We start from the raw sequence: 19198 nt of genomic DNA, 5'->3' as shown, positions 1-19198 counted from the left end.
TCTAGCAGACACTGGTCCACGGTCGCCATTGTTGTTGCTTTGATCCTTATTACGGAAAGGAAAGTAAAAACTGCTACCGAAAATGGCCAGAAAATGCAGTGGAAACTCCACCCTGTGGCGTTCTAGCCAATACCAGCTGTAGCGACACCTCCGACTTGGAGATGAACTGCAGTACATTTTCAAAACTGCGCGCGTGGGTTGCGCTCGAGTATAAAGGCAAAGTGTGTGGGGGATAGCCGCAGTGACATCAGCACGGTCGCCACCCCCGCGAGTATAATGAGAATTCATCCCTTTTGAAGGTTCTGTTATCAACTACAACATGCAACCCCAGACAAGGGTTTTCCTTAGAGTTGGTGAACAGTGAAGCAAAAGCACCCGCAAGAGGGTAATCTCAGGACTGACAATTATTGATGCAAAACTTAAGCTCATGTTTTTTTGTGTTTTCTTATATTGAAATCTGATTTTAATACTGATGTCCGTTAAGCATGTTACCTAGCATTCCTATTCTGTTTTTGAACAAATATACAGAAGAATAGTATTAGGGTGGAGATGAAAATAAGTTTTAAATTACACAATAAGTTTTATACTGCAATGAGTGACAATTCATGACAAAGTTATTTTCTGTACCGCAAGACTAGGTAAAAAATTCTGGGCCAAGCGTGGTATACGAGAGTAAGTGTAAAAAGTTAGTCACCCCAAATTCTTTTTTTAAAGAAAATTAGCACACAAAGAAACTTCCACGCTCATCAGCAACTGGGCTGGGTCCACTCCTCCCCTTCTTGTTTGTCTCCCGGGAAGTTTAAAAGGAGAAGCTCTCGGCCCGCCTCTTGGAAAGCTTTTGTTCGGGTCTGATTCCTGACCTCTCGGGGTGCAAGGTTACGACCTAGCCAGCTAGCCAGCTCCAGTTTTTTTTAAATTTTATTATTATTTTTTTAAATATAAATATTTATTATATTTTTCCCCGCCGCACTTTGGGTCTGTGCCGCTGGCTGGCGTTGCGTGCCGTCGTCGCTGACCGATTCTTGGCCGTAAAGACCAAAGTGTATCCCTGGTTTTGGCTGTAAGGCAAAACTACCGGCTACCCACATGGCAAGATTTTCCGCATAGCAGCCGCTTGCTCCCAAACAGAGCCACGGCAGTGTGAGTGACCTGCCAAGGCAGCCAGACCTCGGCACAATTCGTCCCAGAAATGTTTGGGAAAGCTTAACTTTCTTCTTCCTTTAAGTCTTCTCTCAGGGCAAGCTTTCACCTCACTGTGCAGACGCAGCATCCTTGGCTGCCTGTTCACATACATGGAAATGAGTCGCCTTTCGGCGGCGGCAGGGGGGGGGGGGGGGGGGGGGGGGTGACGTTGACGTCATAGGCTGTTTTGTACTCCTTGAATGCTGGCAGCTAGATCCATCCCACACATCTACCATCAACACACAGATGTAAGTGTGCGTGTTACTCCGTGGCGGACTAAAATGTGAGTGGGGAAAAAAATAAGGGAAAAACACCCGTTTCGAACATTGCACAGGTGAACAAGTTACAACCCCAATTCCAATGAAGTTGGGACATTGTGTTAAACATAAATAAAAACAGAATACAATGATTTGCAAATCATGGTCAACCTATATTTAATTGAATACACTACAAAGACATTTAATGTTCAAACTGATAAATGTGATTGTTTTTAGCAAATAATCATAAACTTATAATTCTATGGCTACAACACGTTCCAAAAAAGTTGGGATAGGTGGCTAAAAAGACTGAGAAAGTTGAGGAATGCTCATCAAACACCTGTTTAGAACATCCCACAGGTGAACAGGCTAATTGGGAACAGGTGTGTGCCATGATTGGGTATAAAAGGAGCTTCCCTGAATTGCTCAGTCATTCACAAGCAAAGATGGGGCGAGGTTCACCTCTTTGTAAACAAGTGCGTGAGAAAATAGTCGAACAGTTTAAGGACAATGTTCCTCAATGTACAATTGCAAGTAATTTAGGGATTTCATCGTCAACGGTCCATAATATCATCAAAAGGTTCAGAGTATCTGGAGAAATCACTGCATGTAGGGGGCAAGGCCGAAAACCAACATTGAATGCCCGTGACCTGGGGCACGGGCACCGGACCACCGCCCCCCTATGCCCAATCCACACCTCCACCCAGCGAGCCCCACCACCGCGCCTACAGCCCCTGGAGAGCATGGGGGCCCCAGCCACCAACAGGGCCCAAAGCAGGAGCCAGCCTCCACCCAAAAACGGCCAAAGCGAAGCCCATGTTCAGCGCCCGTTGTGAGCAAGGACGGTCGAAGGTGCCAAGAGAGGGGAGAGGAAGGCGGGGCCCAAAGGGGAGGGGGACCCCATGTGAAAAAATTCCAGGTGCTTTCTGTGGGACGACCTCCCTGACATGGCCCGCCACGTAGCCATGTCAGTTAGCAGGGTTCTGGTGTTCCTGTGTCCCTATCTACGGTGTACCCCTTTTTGATATCATTAGCTTGTGTGTCTATTTCAAAGCCTCCATTCTTCTAAACATGGCTGTAAGCTATGCCAACTTGATAGTGTACCGTATTTTCATGACCATAAGACGCGCTTAAGTCTTAAATTTTCTTCAAAATGGACGGGGCGCCTTATGTGTGCACTGAGTTCCAAATTCTGTAAATGTTGTTGTATGACTTTGATGAGCGCTCCGCTTGACTGGAAGCATACCCTGCCAACATGCTGCTTATATAGAGGAAAGGGGGAAGGGTGCGTGTGAAAGAGGATGCTAAAGGCACACCCCAGTAGGTATATAGTGCCGGGGTGTACATTGTGCAAAACAACATCGGTTTGGCTAAGGACCCCAGAAAATGGCACCTACAAAGAGACACGCTTACGAAGCACAGTTTAAACTGCAAGCTGTCAGTTACGCGGAGGAACATGGGAATCGATCAGCCGCGAGAGAATTTAAGATCAACGAATCCATGGTTCTCAGGTGGAGGAAACAGGACAACGAGCTTTGCCATGTCAAGAAGACGATGTAAACAGGGCGTTCAAAGTGAAGTTGTGAGCAGCGTGGGAGCGATGGATGACAGATGGCGAACACAGCTTTACTAAGACTAGGAGGCAGCGCCGGGCAAGTTACGCCACAATTTGTGAATGGATTGTGGATGCTTGGACTAACGTGTCTGCTTGCACTGTTGTTCGAGCTTTCGTAAAAGCCGGCATCATTTCTGAGGAGCCGCACGGCAGCGAGACTGACTCCGACAATGACGAGAGGGAAACTGGCGTGTTTGATGGCGAACTTGCCCAGCTGTTAATTTCGGATACAGAAGATGAGGACTTTGATGGTTTTCTGGATGAGGATTGATCATAAAATAACGTGAGTACATTGTTAAATATTTCAATAAACTACAACCGAACTCAGTTTTGCTCCCGCTGCATTTTCAAAACATTGTTTTAGCGTGCATGCATGCTACCATATGTTTTAAGCTAGCGTATGTTTTACCATGCCTGCACCTTTTAATACGGTGCGCCTTATGGTCGTGAAAATACGGTAGCTAAAAACCAACAGCATGACTTTTGGTGAAATCGCTACAGAGAGAAAGTCAGAAGGTGGATGGATCTTAGCGCAAGCAGCAGCAGAAGATGATGATGATCTTCCGGGTCAAGGCAAGACCGCATAAAGAAAAAAAGAAAAGAAAAAGAATTATGGTTATATATTTTTTCCGAACGTAAGAGAGAGGCTTGCTTTCGAATTTTCAAACAAGAAACAACTCGTTTTTTGTCTCTGTACATCAAAACGAAAATATGAGTAATTTTCAGTTTTTTGGTTTTCCTACATCAGAAAGAAAAACAAATTGCTGCAAAGTACACAGACCCTGGCCTGTCAGCAGTCCAGACCTGTCTCCCATTGAAAAATGTGCGAAGCACAAAATATGACAACGGAGACCCCGGACTGTTGAACAACTGAAGTTGTACATCAAGCAAGAATGAGAGAGAATTCCACCTACAAAGCTTCAACAATTAGTGTCCTCAGTTTCCAAACGTTTATTGAATATTGTTAAAAGGAACGGTGACGTAACACAGTGGTAAATATGCCCCTGTCCCAGCTTTTTTGGAATGTGTTGCAGGCATCAAATTCAAAATGAGCAAATATTTGTAACAAAAAAAGTTCATTTGTTTGAACATTAAATATCTTTGTCTTTGCTGTTTATTCAATTTAATATAGCTTGAAAAGGATTTGCAAACCATTGTATTTGTTTTTCCACAACATCCCAACTTCATTGGAATTGGTGTTTGTACAGTATGGTCTAATAAAACCTTAAATCCTCCCACCGAAAAAAATGTATTGTATTTCAACGTGATTGATAATATAAAAATATATTTCTTGAAAAAGCTGAAATGCTAACACTGTCAAAGGGCTGTCAAGCTTTCCCCCATTAGACTTTGACATTTCATAGCATCGTCATAAAGCTGAAATAGATACAGTATGTCATATTCTCCTATGATCATTTTCACCACCTTCGTCATAACCTTGGGAAACCACATCTGTAACATCAGTAGTTTGACAGTGTTAGTTTACATATTAGCCTCCAGCTTTGTGCTTGTGTCCTGGCAGTAGGCTGTTATTAGATGACTGGCTTTCTATTTGTTGCCAGTGATTTAATCAGTCAAGACATTAGAGACCCATTAGTTCAGCTGGGAGAGAAGCAGGAAACCAACGTGGCTTGACGAGTTAGTCTGTACTGAGGGGTTGATAATTAGGCTTTACACGATCAGGATCTTTGGGGCCGATCAGCAAGTTTATAAATAAATAAATAAAAAAACATCACCGATCCGATCACAAGATGGAGCAATGTGTCTATTTACATGACTTGTTCATTTATTGTATATACTTGTGTACTGTATCCATCCATCCATTTTTGGAACAGCTTATTCTCACAAGGGTTGCGGGCGTGCTGGAGCTGTCTGTCCCAGCTCAAATTATTCTCTAGCATTTTAGACAAAAGTTAAAACGCCAATGACCTCTAGGGGGCATTCAAGGATTGGTCACTGACATAGGTTTAGGTCAAATCAACATTACAACTGACAGAAATAATGGGTGCTAACTTACTGTATTTAAATTAATTTATTCCAATTAAATTACTTTAATAAAATACTGTTAATGACATGTTTACTCTAACTTTCTCACTGTCCCAGCTATATGGACGGGTATTGTCCAGAGTTTGTCCGTTTGACCCCCCCCCACGCCGCGTTGCTTGAACGTGGCATGCTCCTCGTGTACATTCTTCAGGTGCTCGATCAAATTTGTTGTTGAAGCATTTAGATGACGTTCCCCACGACGTACTTCAGTTGTGCACAGACTGCAAATAACTTGCGTGTTGTTTGTCTGAGACACCACAAAATAGTGACACACTGACGTTTTTTCACCGACAAGATTGAAAAAACTTTATTGGCCATCAGATAGTTACAGTACTGCGCAACAAGACCCGTGACAAGGCTAAAAATAAACTAGCTTTTGGATTCATACGCGACGAAGACGCGGAGTTAAATGTCTCGTGCGGAGCCAATCTCTGACATCGTTGATCGTATCTGCGATTTATGAGATGAAAGCCGATCAGCATAAGATGCTAATTATCGGCCGATAACGCAGATCAGATCTGTGTAAAGTCTATTGATAATACGAGTTAAGAATGACAGGCTGTACGCTGAAATATTCCCAGGGAACAAGTGTGTGAATTGTTAAAACACCTTGCATGTGTCCGATAATACTTACATGTTACAAGTTCACTGTCTTTTAATAGCAACTGCCTATCGTGATGTTTTAGATGCATGTAAACAAGGCAAGTATAAAGCTTTAATTTCAACATAGAAATGTGAAAAGTTATCATTACTTGTCCCTTCAAAAAAGGTTTAGCAGTATTTAACTATTTTGATGTCAGTTGGGCGGCACAGTGGACGACTGGTGAGCACATCTGCCTCACAGAACCGCGGTTCAAATCCCGGCCCCACCTGTGTGGAGTTTGCATGTTCTCCCCGTGCCTGCGTGGGTTTTCTCCGGGAAATCCGGTTTCCTCCCACATCCCAAAAACATGCATGGTAGGTTGAATTGAAGACTCGAAATTTGCACTGAATTGTGAATGTGTGCGCAAATGGTTGTTTGTTTATATGTGCTCTGTGATTGGCTGGCGACCAGTTCAGGGTGTACCCCGCCTCTCGCCCGAAGTTAGCTGGGATAGGCTCCAGCACGCCTGCGACCCGAGAGAGGATAAAGCGGTAAAGGAAATGGATGGATGATGTTAGTTGAAAATTTGTTTTAACTTAGTGTGAAGCATCAAGCTTCAAACTTAATGATTGAATGATAGAACGTGCACGGCACGGTGTGCGACTGGTTAGAGCGTCTACCTCACAGTTCTGAGGACCGGGGTTCAATCCCCGCCCCCGTCTGTGTGGACTTTGCATGTTCTCCCCGTGCCTGCGTGGGTTTTCTCTGGGCACTCCGGTTTCTTCCCACATCCCAAAAACATGTGTGGTAGGTTAATTGACAAATCTAATTATTTGAAAGAAAACTAACCAAATACAGATACTTCGTTTTGATCATATGCAAAATCATGCATTGTTAAAATGCATTATACATAGGTAGAAGAGTTTTCCAGAATTTTGAGGTCAACTTTGGGGGTGCGTATTATACATGGGTGCGTGTTATACATGAAATTACGGTATATCATTACACGTATGACCTAAAAAAAGAGCGTCATGCAGTCCCTCACGATGTAAACAAAACATCCTTGTTGCTAGGCTAACGCTGAAACACTCCTTCCGATCTTTAAATGGACATATTGTCACCAAATGTTACCCAATTCCCACAATATATAAATCATTGAAAATCAGTTTTGGCTTTTTAGAAAATGTATGTAGCTCAAAGCACAGCCGATTGGTGGGACTGCCGATCGTTTTTGTGCTGGAGGGTCACATTATACTGTGTATACTGTATATATGCCTATGTCAACGACTTCCAGGTGAATTGGTTGTCACGTTGTCTGGAGACATCTCCCAGACATCTTTCTGGTAAGAGCGCAAGTTTGGTCTCCCGGGTCCCAGAGTTACTGCAACTGATCAGTCTCGGCAGTGTTGACGACGTCTCCGCGAGAGAGAGGTCTTAGTTTTGGCCCATAGTACACCCTATTATGGTTTCCGAAAAGGGCAAAAAAAAATTCACTGTATCTCCTCTGCTTGCCACGATTGCAGTTGGCTCTCCTCATCCTCATTTTGGGGTGGTCGATTTTTCCACTACAAAATCGGACGTGGTCCTGAGAAATTGCTCTGATGTCACTAGTTTGTGTCCATAGTCCGTAATGAATGGATATCATGTGGTGCAAGATTTCTGAAAATGTGTGTTGTATTTGTCTATATCGCCAGTTCTCCTGCAAAGCACATAGCTCAATGTTTTTTTTGTTTTGTTTTTTTGTTTGCTTGCTAACAGCCCTATTATTATCTAGTACATAAACAGACTGACAAACAAATACACACACAAGCAACCCGTGTTAGATATTTTTGTGATGTGCCTTACAGTGAGCCGTGTGGCTAGGTGCCATTTTGGCACCTTTGTCTCCATGCTAGGGTGAGCAGCTTTTGTAAATTGACACCCACTTCTTCATATGACATGTCATGCGGAGGAGGATCGTGCATGTTTGTGGATTTCAGGGCTCCTCTGTTTACATCACTCCTGAACTGAGGCCAGTAACACGAGTCTACTCTGACCTGAAAATTTTGTCCGTTGAATACTCCCCTCGTCTTTTTCGCTCTTATTTTACATGTGACTTTTCATTTAAATCAAGTGAACTCTGAACTCTGTCTGTGGTGGTATTAGTATGTGACTGAGCTGCAGTCTCAGACAACTGGTTTTAAAAAGGCTGACTTATAACCTTGCTACCGTGGAACTCAGATCACAGGGCTTTGTAAAAGCATCTCACTCTTTAGATTGACGGGTCAACAGCAGCCTTTGCCCAACTAATATACTATGAGTATCAATGCCAGGACACCTTTAAATGTGCAAACCCTAATCCCCCTCTGAGATGATTATTTTCAGATGGAAACAAGTAAGGGGTACGGTGGGGGTGGTAATGTAAGCAGTGTCTTTTGGATGGCCTTCCCTCGTGCTGGGAGTGGAGACTACAGCCATTACTCATGGTGCAGTAATGTGAAGAATGTATTCTTGGCTCCTGTCTTCCAATCAGTCACTATAGAAAGGTTTGCAAGTCAAAAAAAGTGGTAGCCAGTCTGCAGGCTGTCTGCACCATTGCTATTTACCAGGGAGGGGGTGATAATTTAAACTGGAGAGCTCACATGTTTACCCCATTGAGCTTGACTGACCTTGCCATTTGTTTTGGGTTTAAGACGCATGAGACCACTGACAGTGAAAAGAAGCTGGGAAAGGGAGAGGCTCTCTTAATAAGCAGCTTACTTCCAGTGTCTGCAGACAGACTGAAAGCAGTCCGGACAAGAGGAGAGAGACTTTCCAAAGGAAAACTGAGTAAGGCAACTCAATGTAAGATTTAGACAAGTGCAGCGAAAGACATTTGGTAGAGTTGAGCAGTAGCCAAGCTGAGTTGACTTTCCACCCCGAGGAGGAGTTGCAGTTGCTGGCCAGGGCAGGTCCCAAGGCTGGCAGGGGCTGGCCCTACTGCTTCTCCACCTCAGTTTCTTTCCTCCTTTTCTACTCTTTCTTATCCTCCCTTAAGGAATTGACTGCTGTGCAGTGCTGAATTTACAGGTAGAGCCTGTAAGGAAACCAGAAATGCTTGACTATTCCTCAAATGAAGAAAACTCCAGAGGGATGAGCCTTTTATAAGAGGACCTCCGTTCCAAACCCTTTTTTAAATTTTTTTCCTGCACTCACTGGTTGAGTGCATTGAGGAGATTTTTATAGTTTCCCCCCTCCATTTTTGTTTTTTAAAACCGTAACACTGGCAACCTTTTCGGTAGCACGGTGCAAGGACCAGCTCCACTCACCCAAGATGAGCCGCTGGCTGAAATGCACCTCCATGCACTTTGTAGGTACTTCTTTCTAAGAACAACTTGTAATTGCTGCTTTAGGTTTTGTTTCATTCCTCTTTAAAATAACGCTGTGATTTAACTATTTGATGGTAAATGGCCAAATTAGTCATAGTATGTTTACTTTCGGTTGTTTGTTGGCAACCGAATGCAGCACACAATTCTTCTTTTACATAAAATAATTCATTACAAGCAAGTTCATAGTTCCTAATCTCTGATCATTTACACTGTTAAACTATATTTCAATCAATAATTCTCCTAGACTATGTATCTGATAGTTTCTTTGTTGTCATTGTCAGAACACTGACTGGAACAAGTACGATGATCGGCTGATGAAGGCAGTGGAACGTGGGGAAGTGGACAAGGCGGTTTCTGTTTTAAGCAAGAAGGGTATCATCCCAACCAAGCTTGATGTGGAGGGACGGTCTGCGTAAGTAAACAGACATGCACACTTCCATACTCAAACGAGCTCATACGCAGTCAGTGTGCTGACATACTGAAACAGATCCTTTACAAAAAACTTTCAATGTTCAATACCAATATAATCAGAGCAAGTTTTTCTAGCTCCCTCGTTAATATACGTAGGATTTAAAAAAACAAACAAAAAACAAACAAACAAACAAAAAGTTTTCTCATCTCCTTACTCAGAAATAGTTCGATACTGTCCTTTATGACCTCAAGGCTTTATTCCCTTCTTGTCCCTCTAAAACTTGCAATGGAATCCTCACTGTTATGGAGGATGTTTCACACCTCAACATTAAACCTTTTTCCAACTGCCTTACTTTTTCACATTACTGTTGAACACTAGTACAGCGTGTTATATATCCAACATGTCCCTTTAAATGGCCAATTGCCTCTGGAGGTCAGTCTAAGGGTTGGTTTAAAGAATGTTTGTGGCCTCTTGAGGCTTGACCACACGGTCCATGCGCTGTTTAGATAGTTCTCACAGGAAATGACTGGCCAAAAATTCAGATTTGAATCTGTTGTGGTGCTCACTACATCAAGACAGACAGAAGTTTTGACTCAGATGGAATCTATTATTGGGATGAGTTGACATTGTGAATGACCATATTTCACATGGCTACATTTTTTTTCTGGAAGCCTCCCAGTTTTCTGTAAAGAAAGCCAGAAGAACTTTAGCTCCATGTTTCATGAAATGGAAGCAATTTCATCACCAATATATTCTGGCAATCACTGGCGTTTTTCAGTTACATTGTGAAAAAGACTTAAATAGTTTATCACTTTAGAGCCTCTAATCCTACAACAATTTCCAGCCGTCTATCTACAATGCTTTTTGGGCACTATTGCACAAAACATTAAAATATTTACAGTAGTATGCTTTTCTCAAATTTCTCATTGTAATGTGCTGGAATTCATTGGGACTAAATGCAGTACCCTGGATGCTGGATTAAGATCTAAGAAAAGAGATCATACTGTTTCTTGGTCTGCCCAAAACAAAAACAAAAAAACCCACAACTGCTACTCAGCAAGTCTACATTTAGCTCAGTATGCCACACACAGACATACATGTCTATGGATTTCTGGCTGCTGCAAAAGCCAGGAAAGAATGTAGAATGGTGACTGGTGTTTATTAATGACTTCTCTGTGTGGGAAACTAATTACAAACTGCTAACCCATCAATGAAATTTTCATCGTGCTGGATTAGCATTGTGTAGATGTAATGAATTTAGGTGTCCAGCTAAATAAATGAAGTTAATGCCTACCATGACATTAGCTGGCTAATTTGCCACACCTCCTTTTAAAAAGTGCAGATGTGATCGCATGCTGACAAGTAGTCAGCTGCTAAAATCATTTTGACAGCACTTGAGATGCTCACTTGTTCAACCTCATACCTAATTCACTGTGGTCCCCCTGTTATTGAGGACTAGCAGTTTTTTATATTAACAACAATATATGCCAGTGTAGTCATCGAAGTCAACATTGAATTAAAGACTTGGGGCCATATTCAGCCCGTGTGGTTGAGTCAGAAAAGGCGTGCAGCTGCACGCTTTTCTGGGTGCACGCATTCTCCCGTCCACTCAAATCTGTCATTTCCGCACCGTCATGCCAGATACGCACTCTGGGTGGAGCAACCCTGAATTGTAGGCTTTCTTTCAAATCTGGCGCTACGAGCAAACAGACTGCCTTCTTTGGTGGATTTAAGCACTTTTCCTCTTACGTATTCCAGAGGCTGTATAAAGTCCAGCGGCCTGTGAAGGTGAAACATCATATTGCATGTTAAGTATGGATTTAGTTAACGGCGCGGCGACGGCCCAGCGAAGGCCCAGCGACGACTGACCCGTGCCGACAGTTTTGGACACACCAGGCCGATGACGCTCACCGACATTTGCTGATTGCCCAACAGTCTAATGTGTGTCTACTTTTTAAAGGTAGGGATACATTGCACCAACACCTGAACATAGATGTAATGTGTCCCTACCTTTACAACATACATGCCACACTTTGTAAGAGACATCGGGAAAGCTGTCAAATGTAGAGAGACTGAACAAAAGATGATATGAGCTGATCAAAGAGGCATTCTGAGTCGGCTATTATAGTGTTTTAGCCATGATATTTATTGGTTAAAATAACAGTACCAGCAGACTTTTTCACCTCTACGAGAAGCCTTTCCGCTTCAGGCATGCTGCTGGCGGCTTGGAGTTTTCTTTTTTAATCAAAGAGCTGGGCTCCCACTATTACAACAGCTACAGTCATCGTAATGGCGCAGTGGTCAGTTGGATATTGAATCATTTGTTTTTATTCTTCTGTTCCAAGCCGGTCGTCAAAATATGTCTCTGTTAAAGTGGCTCACCTGGTCTGTGGTGCAAGGAATGTTGTACACTGCTGATGTATAGAACGGCAGCCACACCCCCTATTTTATTGATGGACTTAACATGCATTCAATAAGAACAGTATTCTAATTAAATTACGTATATTGGATTTATGTTTTAGGCGGCACGGTGGCCGACTGGTTAGAGCGTCAGCCTCACAGTTCTGAGGACCCGGGTTCAATCCCCGGCCCCGCCTGTGTGGAGTTTGCATGTTCTCCCCGTGCCTGCGTGGGTTTTCTCCGGGCACTCCGGTTTCCTCCCACATCCCAAAAACATGCATTAATTGGAGACTCTAAATTGCCCGTAGGCATGACTGTGAGTGCGAATGGTTGTTTGTTTCTATGTGCGCTGCGATTGGCTGGCAACCAGTTCAGGGTGTACTCCGCTTCCTGCCCGATGACAGCTGGGATAGGCTCCAGCACGCCCGCGACCCTAGTGAGGAAAAGTGGCTCAGAAAATGGATGGATGGATGGATTTATGTTCTATTCTGGTTAGAGTGTATGCCTCACAGTTCTGAGGACCGGGGTTCAATCCCCAGCCCCGCCTGTGTGGAGTTTGCATGTTCTCCCCGTGCCTGTGTGGGTTTTCTCCGGGCACTCCGGTTTCCTCCCACATCCCAAAAACATGCGTGGTAGGTTAATTGTAGACACTAAATTGCCCGTAGGTGTGAATGTGAGAGCGAATGGTTGTTTGTTTATGTGTGCCCTGCGATTGGCTGGAAACCAGTTCAGGGTGTACCCCGCCTCCTGCCCGATGATAGCTGGGATAGGCTCCAGCACTCCCGCGACCATTGTGAGGGTAAGCGGCTCAGAAAATGGATGGACGGCTGGATGGATTTATTTCCTACAGAACAACAAAAAAAAAACATGGTCTCTTTCAAAGTGTAGTGCGTTAAGGAGTGGTGCACATCCTGATTGGCGACGACACATCTGCTGCGTAAGGTATTTTCATATTTAAACTGTGCTATATTTTTCAAATTGATTTCAGTGACATTCGTAAGACCTGCCGCACACTGCGTGAAGAGGTCGAACCCAATTGGACTGGACCATCGGATAAAAATAAGAGTCGCCGACGTGACCCCCACACATTGAGCGATTGGATATATGGACGCCCTGAATAGTGAACCTGTATACGCATTTGATGCTGGATAGACAGTATATTGTACTTTCACACATTTGTTCACATTTCACGCGAAAAGTGAAAAGTGTGGATATTTTAAAGAAGTCTTGCTTACTCTTAAAATAATAATGGGACATTCATTTGAACGTACCCAGCGCGGTACGTGCCGTTTGGCACATTTTGGTCACAAGCTTCGCTTTTTCATCCACAGGCACATCATACATTATGAATATAGTAAATTATTGATGTAGAACACAATATTTGATGCTTTATATATGTTAATTATTTGGCTTGGGGGCGGCGCAGCGTCCGTTTGGTGTCTTGCTTGCGTAACACCTGCAAATGTATTTCAATGTGAGTGAAAGCTTGTGTGTATTTTGATTGGCTGTAAGCTGTTACATTGCGACAGTGTCCAAAAGCAGTGGCCGACTGATCGGCCACTCATGAAAACAGTTGCCAAACTACGCACACTTGCGCGACAGTTCAATTGTGTTCGGCCCCATTGGTAGGTGTGCAGCAGCAGCATTAAGTCTCTGTAAAACTTCATGCGCCATGATTTACCAGCCTTAGACTTCATTGAATCACGCCTGTTTGGTGAATGCGCACAAATTACGGTTACGCACTGTTGGTGTGTCACGAGTCTGGATGGGAGAATGCGCGTAGATAAAAGTGTGCAAGCCCAGGCGCATCAAAAAAGAACGGGAAAATGTAGCGCTAACTGAATAACGGCATAGTTTCCCAGATATAAAATGCCTATTTGACCAAATGAAGTCAGCCAAAAGATCTAGAAAATCAGCAACAAAATGCCACGATCAAAGAAATTCAAGAACAGACGAGAAATAAATTGAAATCTATCCGTCTGGAAAGGGTTACAAAGCCAATTTTAGAGCTTTAGGTTTCCAGCGAACCATGGTGAGAGCTATTATCCTCAAATAGAGAAAACATGGAACAGTGGTGAACTTCACAAAAGAACCCAAGACAACATCAAAAGAACTTCAGGCTTCCCTTGCCTCAGTTAAGGTCATTGTTCATGACTTAACAACAAGATAGAGAAAAATTGTATCAATGGGAGAGTTCCAAGGCAAAAACCATTGCTGACCAAAAAGAAAACAAAAGCTCAGCTTACTTTTGTAAAAAAGGAATGATTCCCGACACCTTTGGAGAATATTCTATGGCCTAACGAGACGAAAGGTGGAAGGTTTGTGTCTCGCTACATCTGGTGTAAATGTAACACAGGATTTGTGAAAAAGAACATAACGGTCTAACGTGGTGGTGGTAGTGTGAAGGTCTCTGGGTGCCCACTCTTTCAGGACCTGGAGGACTTGCTGTGATGTATTGATCCATGAATTCTGCTCTTTACCATAAAATCCGAAAGGAAAATGTTCGTGACCTCAAGCTGAAGCGCACATGGACTCTGCAAGAGGACAACCATCCAAAACACACCAGCAAGTCAACTTCTGAATGGCTTAAAATAAACAAAATGAAGGTTTTGAAGTGGCCTAGTCAAAGTCCGGACTGTTTCAAAGTGTAGTGCGTTAAGGAGTGGTGCGCTTCTGAATGACTTAAAATAAACAAAATGAAGGTTTTGAAGTGGCCTAGTCAAAGATCGGACTGGAATCCCATTGAAATGCTGTGGCACGAACTTAAAAAGGCTGTTCATGGTAAATGGTAAATTTACACTTATATAGCGCTTTAACTACACCATCACGGTGCCCAAAGCACTTTCCGGATGCTCACACATTCAACCATTCACGAACACATTCATAGACTAATGGGCGGCTGCTGCGACGCAAGTCACTGTCAGGCCCAGTATGAACAATTTGGGGTTCAGTGTCTTGCCCAAGGACACTTCAACAGCAGATAGTCTGAGCAGAGATTCGAAATGTCGACCCCTCCATTGTTACTGAATTAAAACAAGTCTGCAGGGAAGCGTGGGCCAAAATATCACAGAAAACACAGAAAAAGTAAAAAGTATCACAAAGATTTGAAAGACTGCCAGCTTGATTTCAGTTGGTGAGGGTGGCCCAACCAGTTATTGTATTAGGTTTAGGGGGGCATTTGTTTTTCATACAGGGCCAGGTAGCTTTGAATATTTTTTTCTCTCCTGAATAAATAAAATCACCATTTAAAAATGCATTTTATGATTACTTGGCTTATCGCTGTCTGATATTTACATTTGTTTGAGGATCTTAAACATTAAAGTGAGGAAACTGCAGAAATATTTTTTGAGGAGGGGTCCAATACTTTTTCACGACACTGTACATGATGAGGGACAATAATGGGTAAAATAAGAACTTTATTCCACCCTGGAGCAGAACTGAACGCTTCAGAAGCTCCTTTGTGCCCATAGCTATCAGACTCATTCCTGTTTTTATCTGCTGCTCTGTTATCTGTTGCTCAAAAAAATACATGGCATTTTATCATTAAAAAAGTTGTACTGTGTATAATTTTTTTCTTTCTTTTTCTCTTTCCTTTCTCTCCAGTTTAATCTGTTTAATTTCTGTACATATAGTAATCAATTTCCTTACTGTTACTTTTTAAATAATCTGTTGTGCTGCAGTAACAGCTAACCCACCCAACCAACCGGAGATAATTTTTGTATTATGTTATTTTAACTTTGACATTTTTTCATATTTATTCATTTAATAATCTTACATCCCTGTTCTTCCACATTGTATGAATGCTGTAGCATTCTAGGCATGGGGGAGCAAAATTTTAGTCGTTTAGGTTACTTAACATGTTGCATATTTCTCCAGTTAGTTCCGCTTTGGTCTCCTCTTAAGAAAAAAAAATATATATATATTTTGACGTTTCATAAATCAGAGCTTTGCAAGACCCATGTGAAGGTAATATGGAAGTTGAAAAAACTAACATAATAAACATTAGACATTTTCTATGACAGGTTTAGCTACAGTATTTACTGTGGTTAACCAGTCTCTGTCCACAATCTAAAATTAGCCACCATATCATATACACTGCCAACCTAAAAGATGCTCAAATAGCAATTGGGATGATGAAATGACACTACTGAATATGCGGTTTTGAATCCCAGAATTATTTTTAACAGTTTTATGGAGCAGGTTTGTTGAGTAGCATCATGCATCACTTTTCAACTTTTATATATATCTTTATGTTCAGTTATTAACATTGTAGGCAGCACTGTGGTGTCTTAACATTCTTCTGTGGAGTCAAATGACTCAGACCCACCCCGCCCCCCCAAAAAATAAAAAAACTAGTTTCTGTTTCTGAGGTGTTTACTCTTTGAGGTGGGGACCCTCCAGTGCTCCCCCAAGAACCAGCCAGCCTCTCTGGGCCATCATCACTGCTTTTAATACTCACATGGGTGTTGAGGTGACAGCCATGCTGTCGCCTTGGCAGATACCTTGGGGTTAGTGTATAAACAGATTCATGTGACTTGATGCGTTACGGACTGAGGTCAGTTTACACACAACGAATGCTTTGCAGAGCGGCCAGTGGTCACTTTGCTGCTTTGGGTTAAATCATTTGCAGAGGGTCACTAATCTTTAAGTCTAAATTGGTGAATAAAGACATGAAAGACTGTTGTGGATTTTCTAGGAAAATGGTCTCATCATTTTGGAATCATTATCACTGTATTCCTCCAGAATAATATTTCATTCCACAAAATGAGAACAACTGAAAACAATAAGGGTTCACAGGCCTGATAATAAAGTACAGGACATTATACACATTGTACTTCACACATTGAAAGTTACAGCTGTCAGGTCATCTTCCTTGTGTCCATGGCTTCATCACAGATCATATCTTCCTGTATCTTCAAGGTTTCATCTGGCTGCGACACGAGGACACTTGGACTGTCTCAATCTCATCCTGTCACACAGTGCTGATGTCACTGCAACTGATGCCACTGGTGAGTCCCTGCTCTGTGACACCAATACACTACTTCTGTACAGTATTTTTTTTAAACTCATGGACAGCTTAACGAATCATTTGGCTTGTACCTTTGAGATGTGCAATATTTTACAATACATTTAAAAGGTCTGTCTCCTTACACAGTATATTACTACACTAGTGCACTTAATCCTGGTCATTCCTGGAAGGGTTTTTGTTTCTTTGGCTGTTGCAGTAATGATTTCTGATTTGGGCATCCAAGGCGGCATTGTGTTGGGGGGGGGTGACATTCGGCATTCAAATCTCCGTTAGCAATCGTTCTTCCCCCAACCCCACCGACGTTGACAATCGGCCAAGCATTTGCTGGCCGTTGCCCAGGGTGCCACACAGATCCAGAACCTCCTCTGGGCTGATGTGTATGTGAGCTTTCCAGAGGGTTAATGTGAGCCTCTTGATCCTGTACTGCCTTCTTAAAGGATCTTTAATGACTCCAGTGCATCATAAAACCATTTTCCACTCTCAACCTTGTCCAAAGTTATCTACTGTGACAGTTAACAAAAAAATAAGCACAGAGCATAGCACTGCAAAGTGTTGCTATATCCTCATAAAGCTTCCTCTTATTAAGGCCTTTATACTCCCGCGGTCGCAAGGCCGACAACGCCCGCATTGCATCACGTGACCGACGAATTGCCCCGCGCAGCACCTCTGCGTAGCTTGCCGCGCACCCGACAAAAATAGCTGCTGCGCGTCGAACGCCGCGGAGATCATCTCTCGTGATTGGTCCGTTTTAGTCACATGCTGTGATGACGTACCAGCGTGCCCATTGGTTCGACATACCATCTACGTTGCTGCCTTCTCGATCGATTTTGCAGCATAATTAAATGTATCATCTGGTCATCTAGGTTCATTTGTTCTGTCGCGGTCGCCATTGTTGTTGCTTTGTTCCTTGTTATTGAAAGGAAAGTAAAAACTGCTACCGGAAATGGCAAAAATAAAAAATGCAGCGGAAACTCCACCCTGTGGTGTCCTAGCCAATACCAGCCGTAGCGACACCCCCGACTTGGAGGAGAACTGCAGCAAACTTTCATAACAGCGCCTGTTGGTTGCGCTCGAGTATAAACGCAAAGAACGTAGGACAGCCGCAGTGATGTCAGCGCGGTCACCGTCCGCGCGAGTATAAAGAAGCCTTTATTTTCCTCCATATCATGCAATGTCGAATTGACAAGGGGAATGTCTGCTCTTATTTTCCATCTTAGTTTGTGATTAAACACACTACAGTGGAACCTCAGGTTCTGAAGTTAATTGGTTCTGTGACCCTGTTTGAAATCCAATATGTTCTTAATGTAATTAGTATTTTTGATGAAAATAAAATTATTTCTTGACTTTGTTTTACGTCAATCAGAAACACTGTTAGATTTGTGATTTGATGATCGAGGATGTGGAGGAGGAACTTCCGCCTGGAACAGATTTCCTCCTTGGAGCAGACAACTACCTTTAAGCTTCCATCCAAGCGTTATTCATAGAGTCAATTATTGTCTTGCAGCGCGTGTAAGAAGCACATTTGTCCATACCAAGACCGTTCGCAAACCAAACATAATACGTAATTACAGGTAGGCTTTATGAACATTTTTTTACATAACCCGAATTGTTTGTAGACAGAGTCGCTCGTAACCCGAGGTTCCACTGTATAACTGTGAACCAAAGAAATGACTGCCGTTCTGAAAATATTTTAAGGGTATTTCTACTACAGAACAATTCCTGATGGTGGTTTAACATTATTTTCCTTTTTCTTATTTAACACTTGTAGGTAAAAATGCTCTTCATCTGGCTTCCAGAAATGGACATTCGCTGTGTGTGCAAAAACTCCTTCAGGTAGTGTCAATTTGGTATTCTTCTGTCTTCATTTGTATAATCTGTTGGCAAAATACGTTTTTGACAGTTCACTCCTTTTCCAATTGACGTTCTATCACTAGTCACTTAACTGGGTACACCTACACAATCCAAAAAGATCACAACATGTGCCTTAAGATTTTGATTGATACAACCATAGCCCAGAGGTATTGCTAATAATTAACGATACGGATAGGCCTGTCACGATTATTAAATCTTTAAGACGATATACAGTATTTTCCCCAAAACTATCAGGATAAACGCTATAATTGTGTTGTTAATGCCTCTGAAATCATGAAAATAAGGCCCACCCTTATTATTAATTTATTTATCATACATGCAAATTAGTCGCCTTTTGGTGAAATTCGCCGTTTTGAATTAAAAAATAGGCCATTTACGTGAATCGTACACATCTGATGAGTTTTTCCTGGAAGAGGCGTGGGGGGTTCTGTCGCTGTATCTTACTCCTAGAATGC

At 42.6% G+C, this 19198-nt stretch overlaps 1 protein-coding gene across 7 annotated transcripts in view; it reads left to right on the top strand.

Moving 5' to 3' along the window:
- Window positions 1–19198, top strand: part of uacab (uveal autoantigen with coiled-coil domains and ankyrin repeats b) — a 77484-nt gene that overhangs the window by 25755 nt on the left and 32531 nt on the right. For 4 of the 7 annotated variants that reach the window (XM_061670442.1, XM_061670439.1, XM_061670443.1 and 1 more), the window contains exons 2-4: window positions 9312–9442; window positions 16763–16851; window positions 18640–18704. In XM_061670442.1, the coding sequence (XP_061526426.1) occupies window positions 9345–9442; window positions 16763–16851; window positions 18640–18704 (252 nt within the window). In that variant the 5' untranslated portion in view covers window positions 9312–9344. Of the gene's footprint in view, window positions 1–2950; window positions 3338–8416; window positions 9012–9311; window positions 9443–16762; window positions 16852–18639; window positions 18705–19198 lie in introns of those variants that run through there. The other 3 variants (XM_061670441.1, XM_061670440.1, XM_061670444.1) reach the window with 3 other exon arrangements.

The sequence above is a fragment of the Phycodurus eques genome, chromosome 2, assembly GCF_024500275.1.
Source record: "Phycodurus eques isolate BA_2022a chromosome 2, UOR_Pequ_1.1, whole genome shotgun sequence".
Lineage (NCBI taxonomy): Eukaryota > Metazoa > Chordata > Actinopteri > Syngnathiformes > Syngnathidae > Phycodurus > Phycodurus eques.
This window is presented reverse-complemented; position numbering and strand designations above follow the sequence as displayed.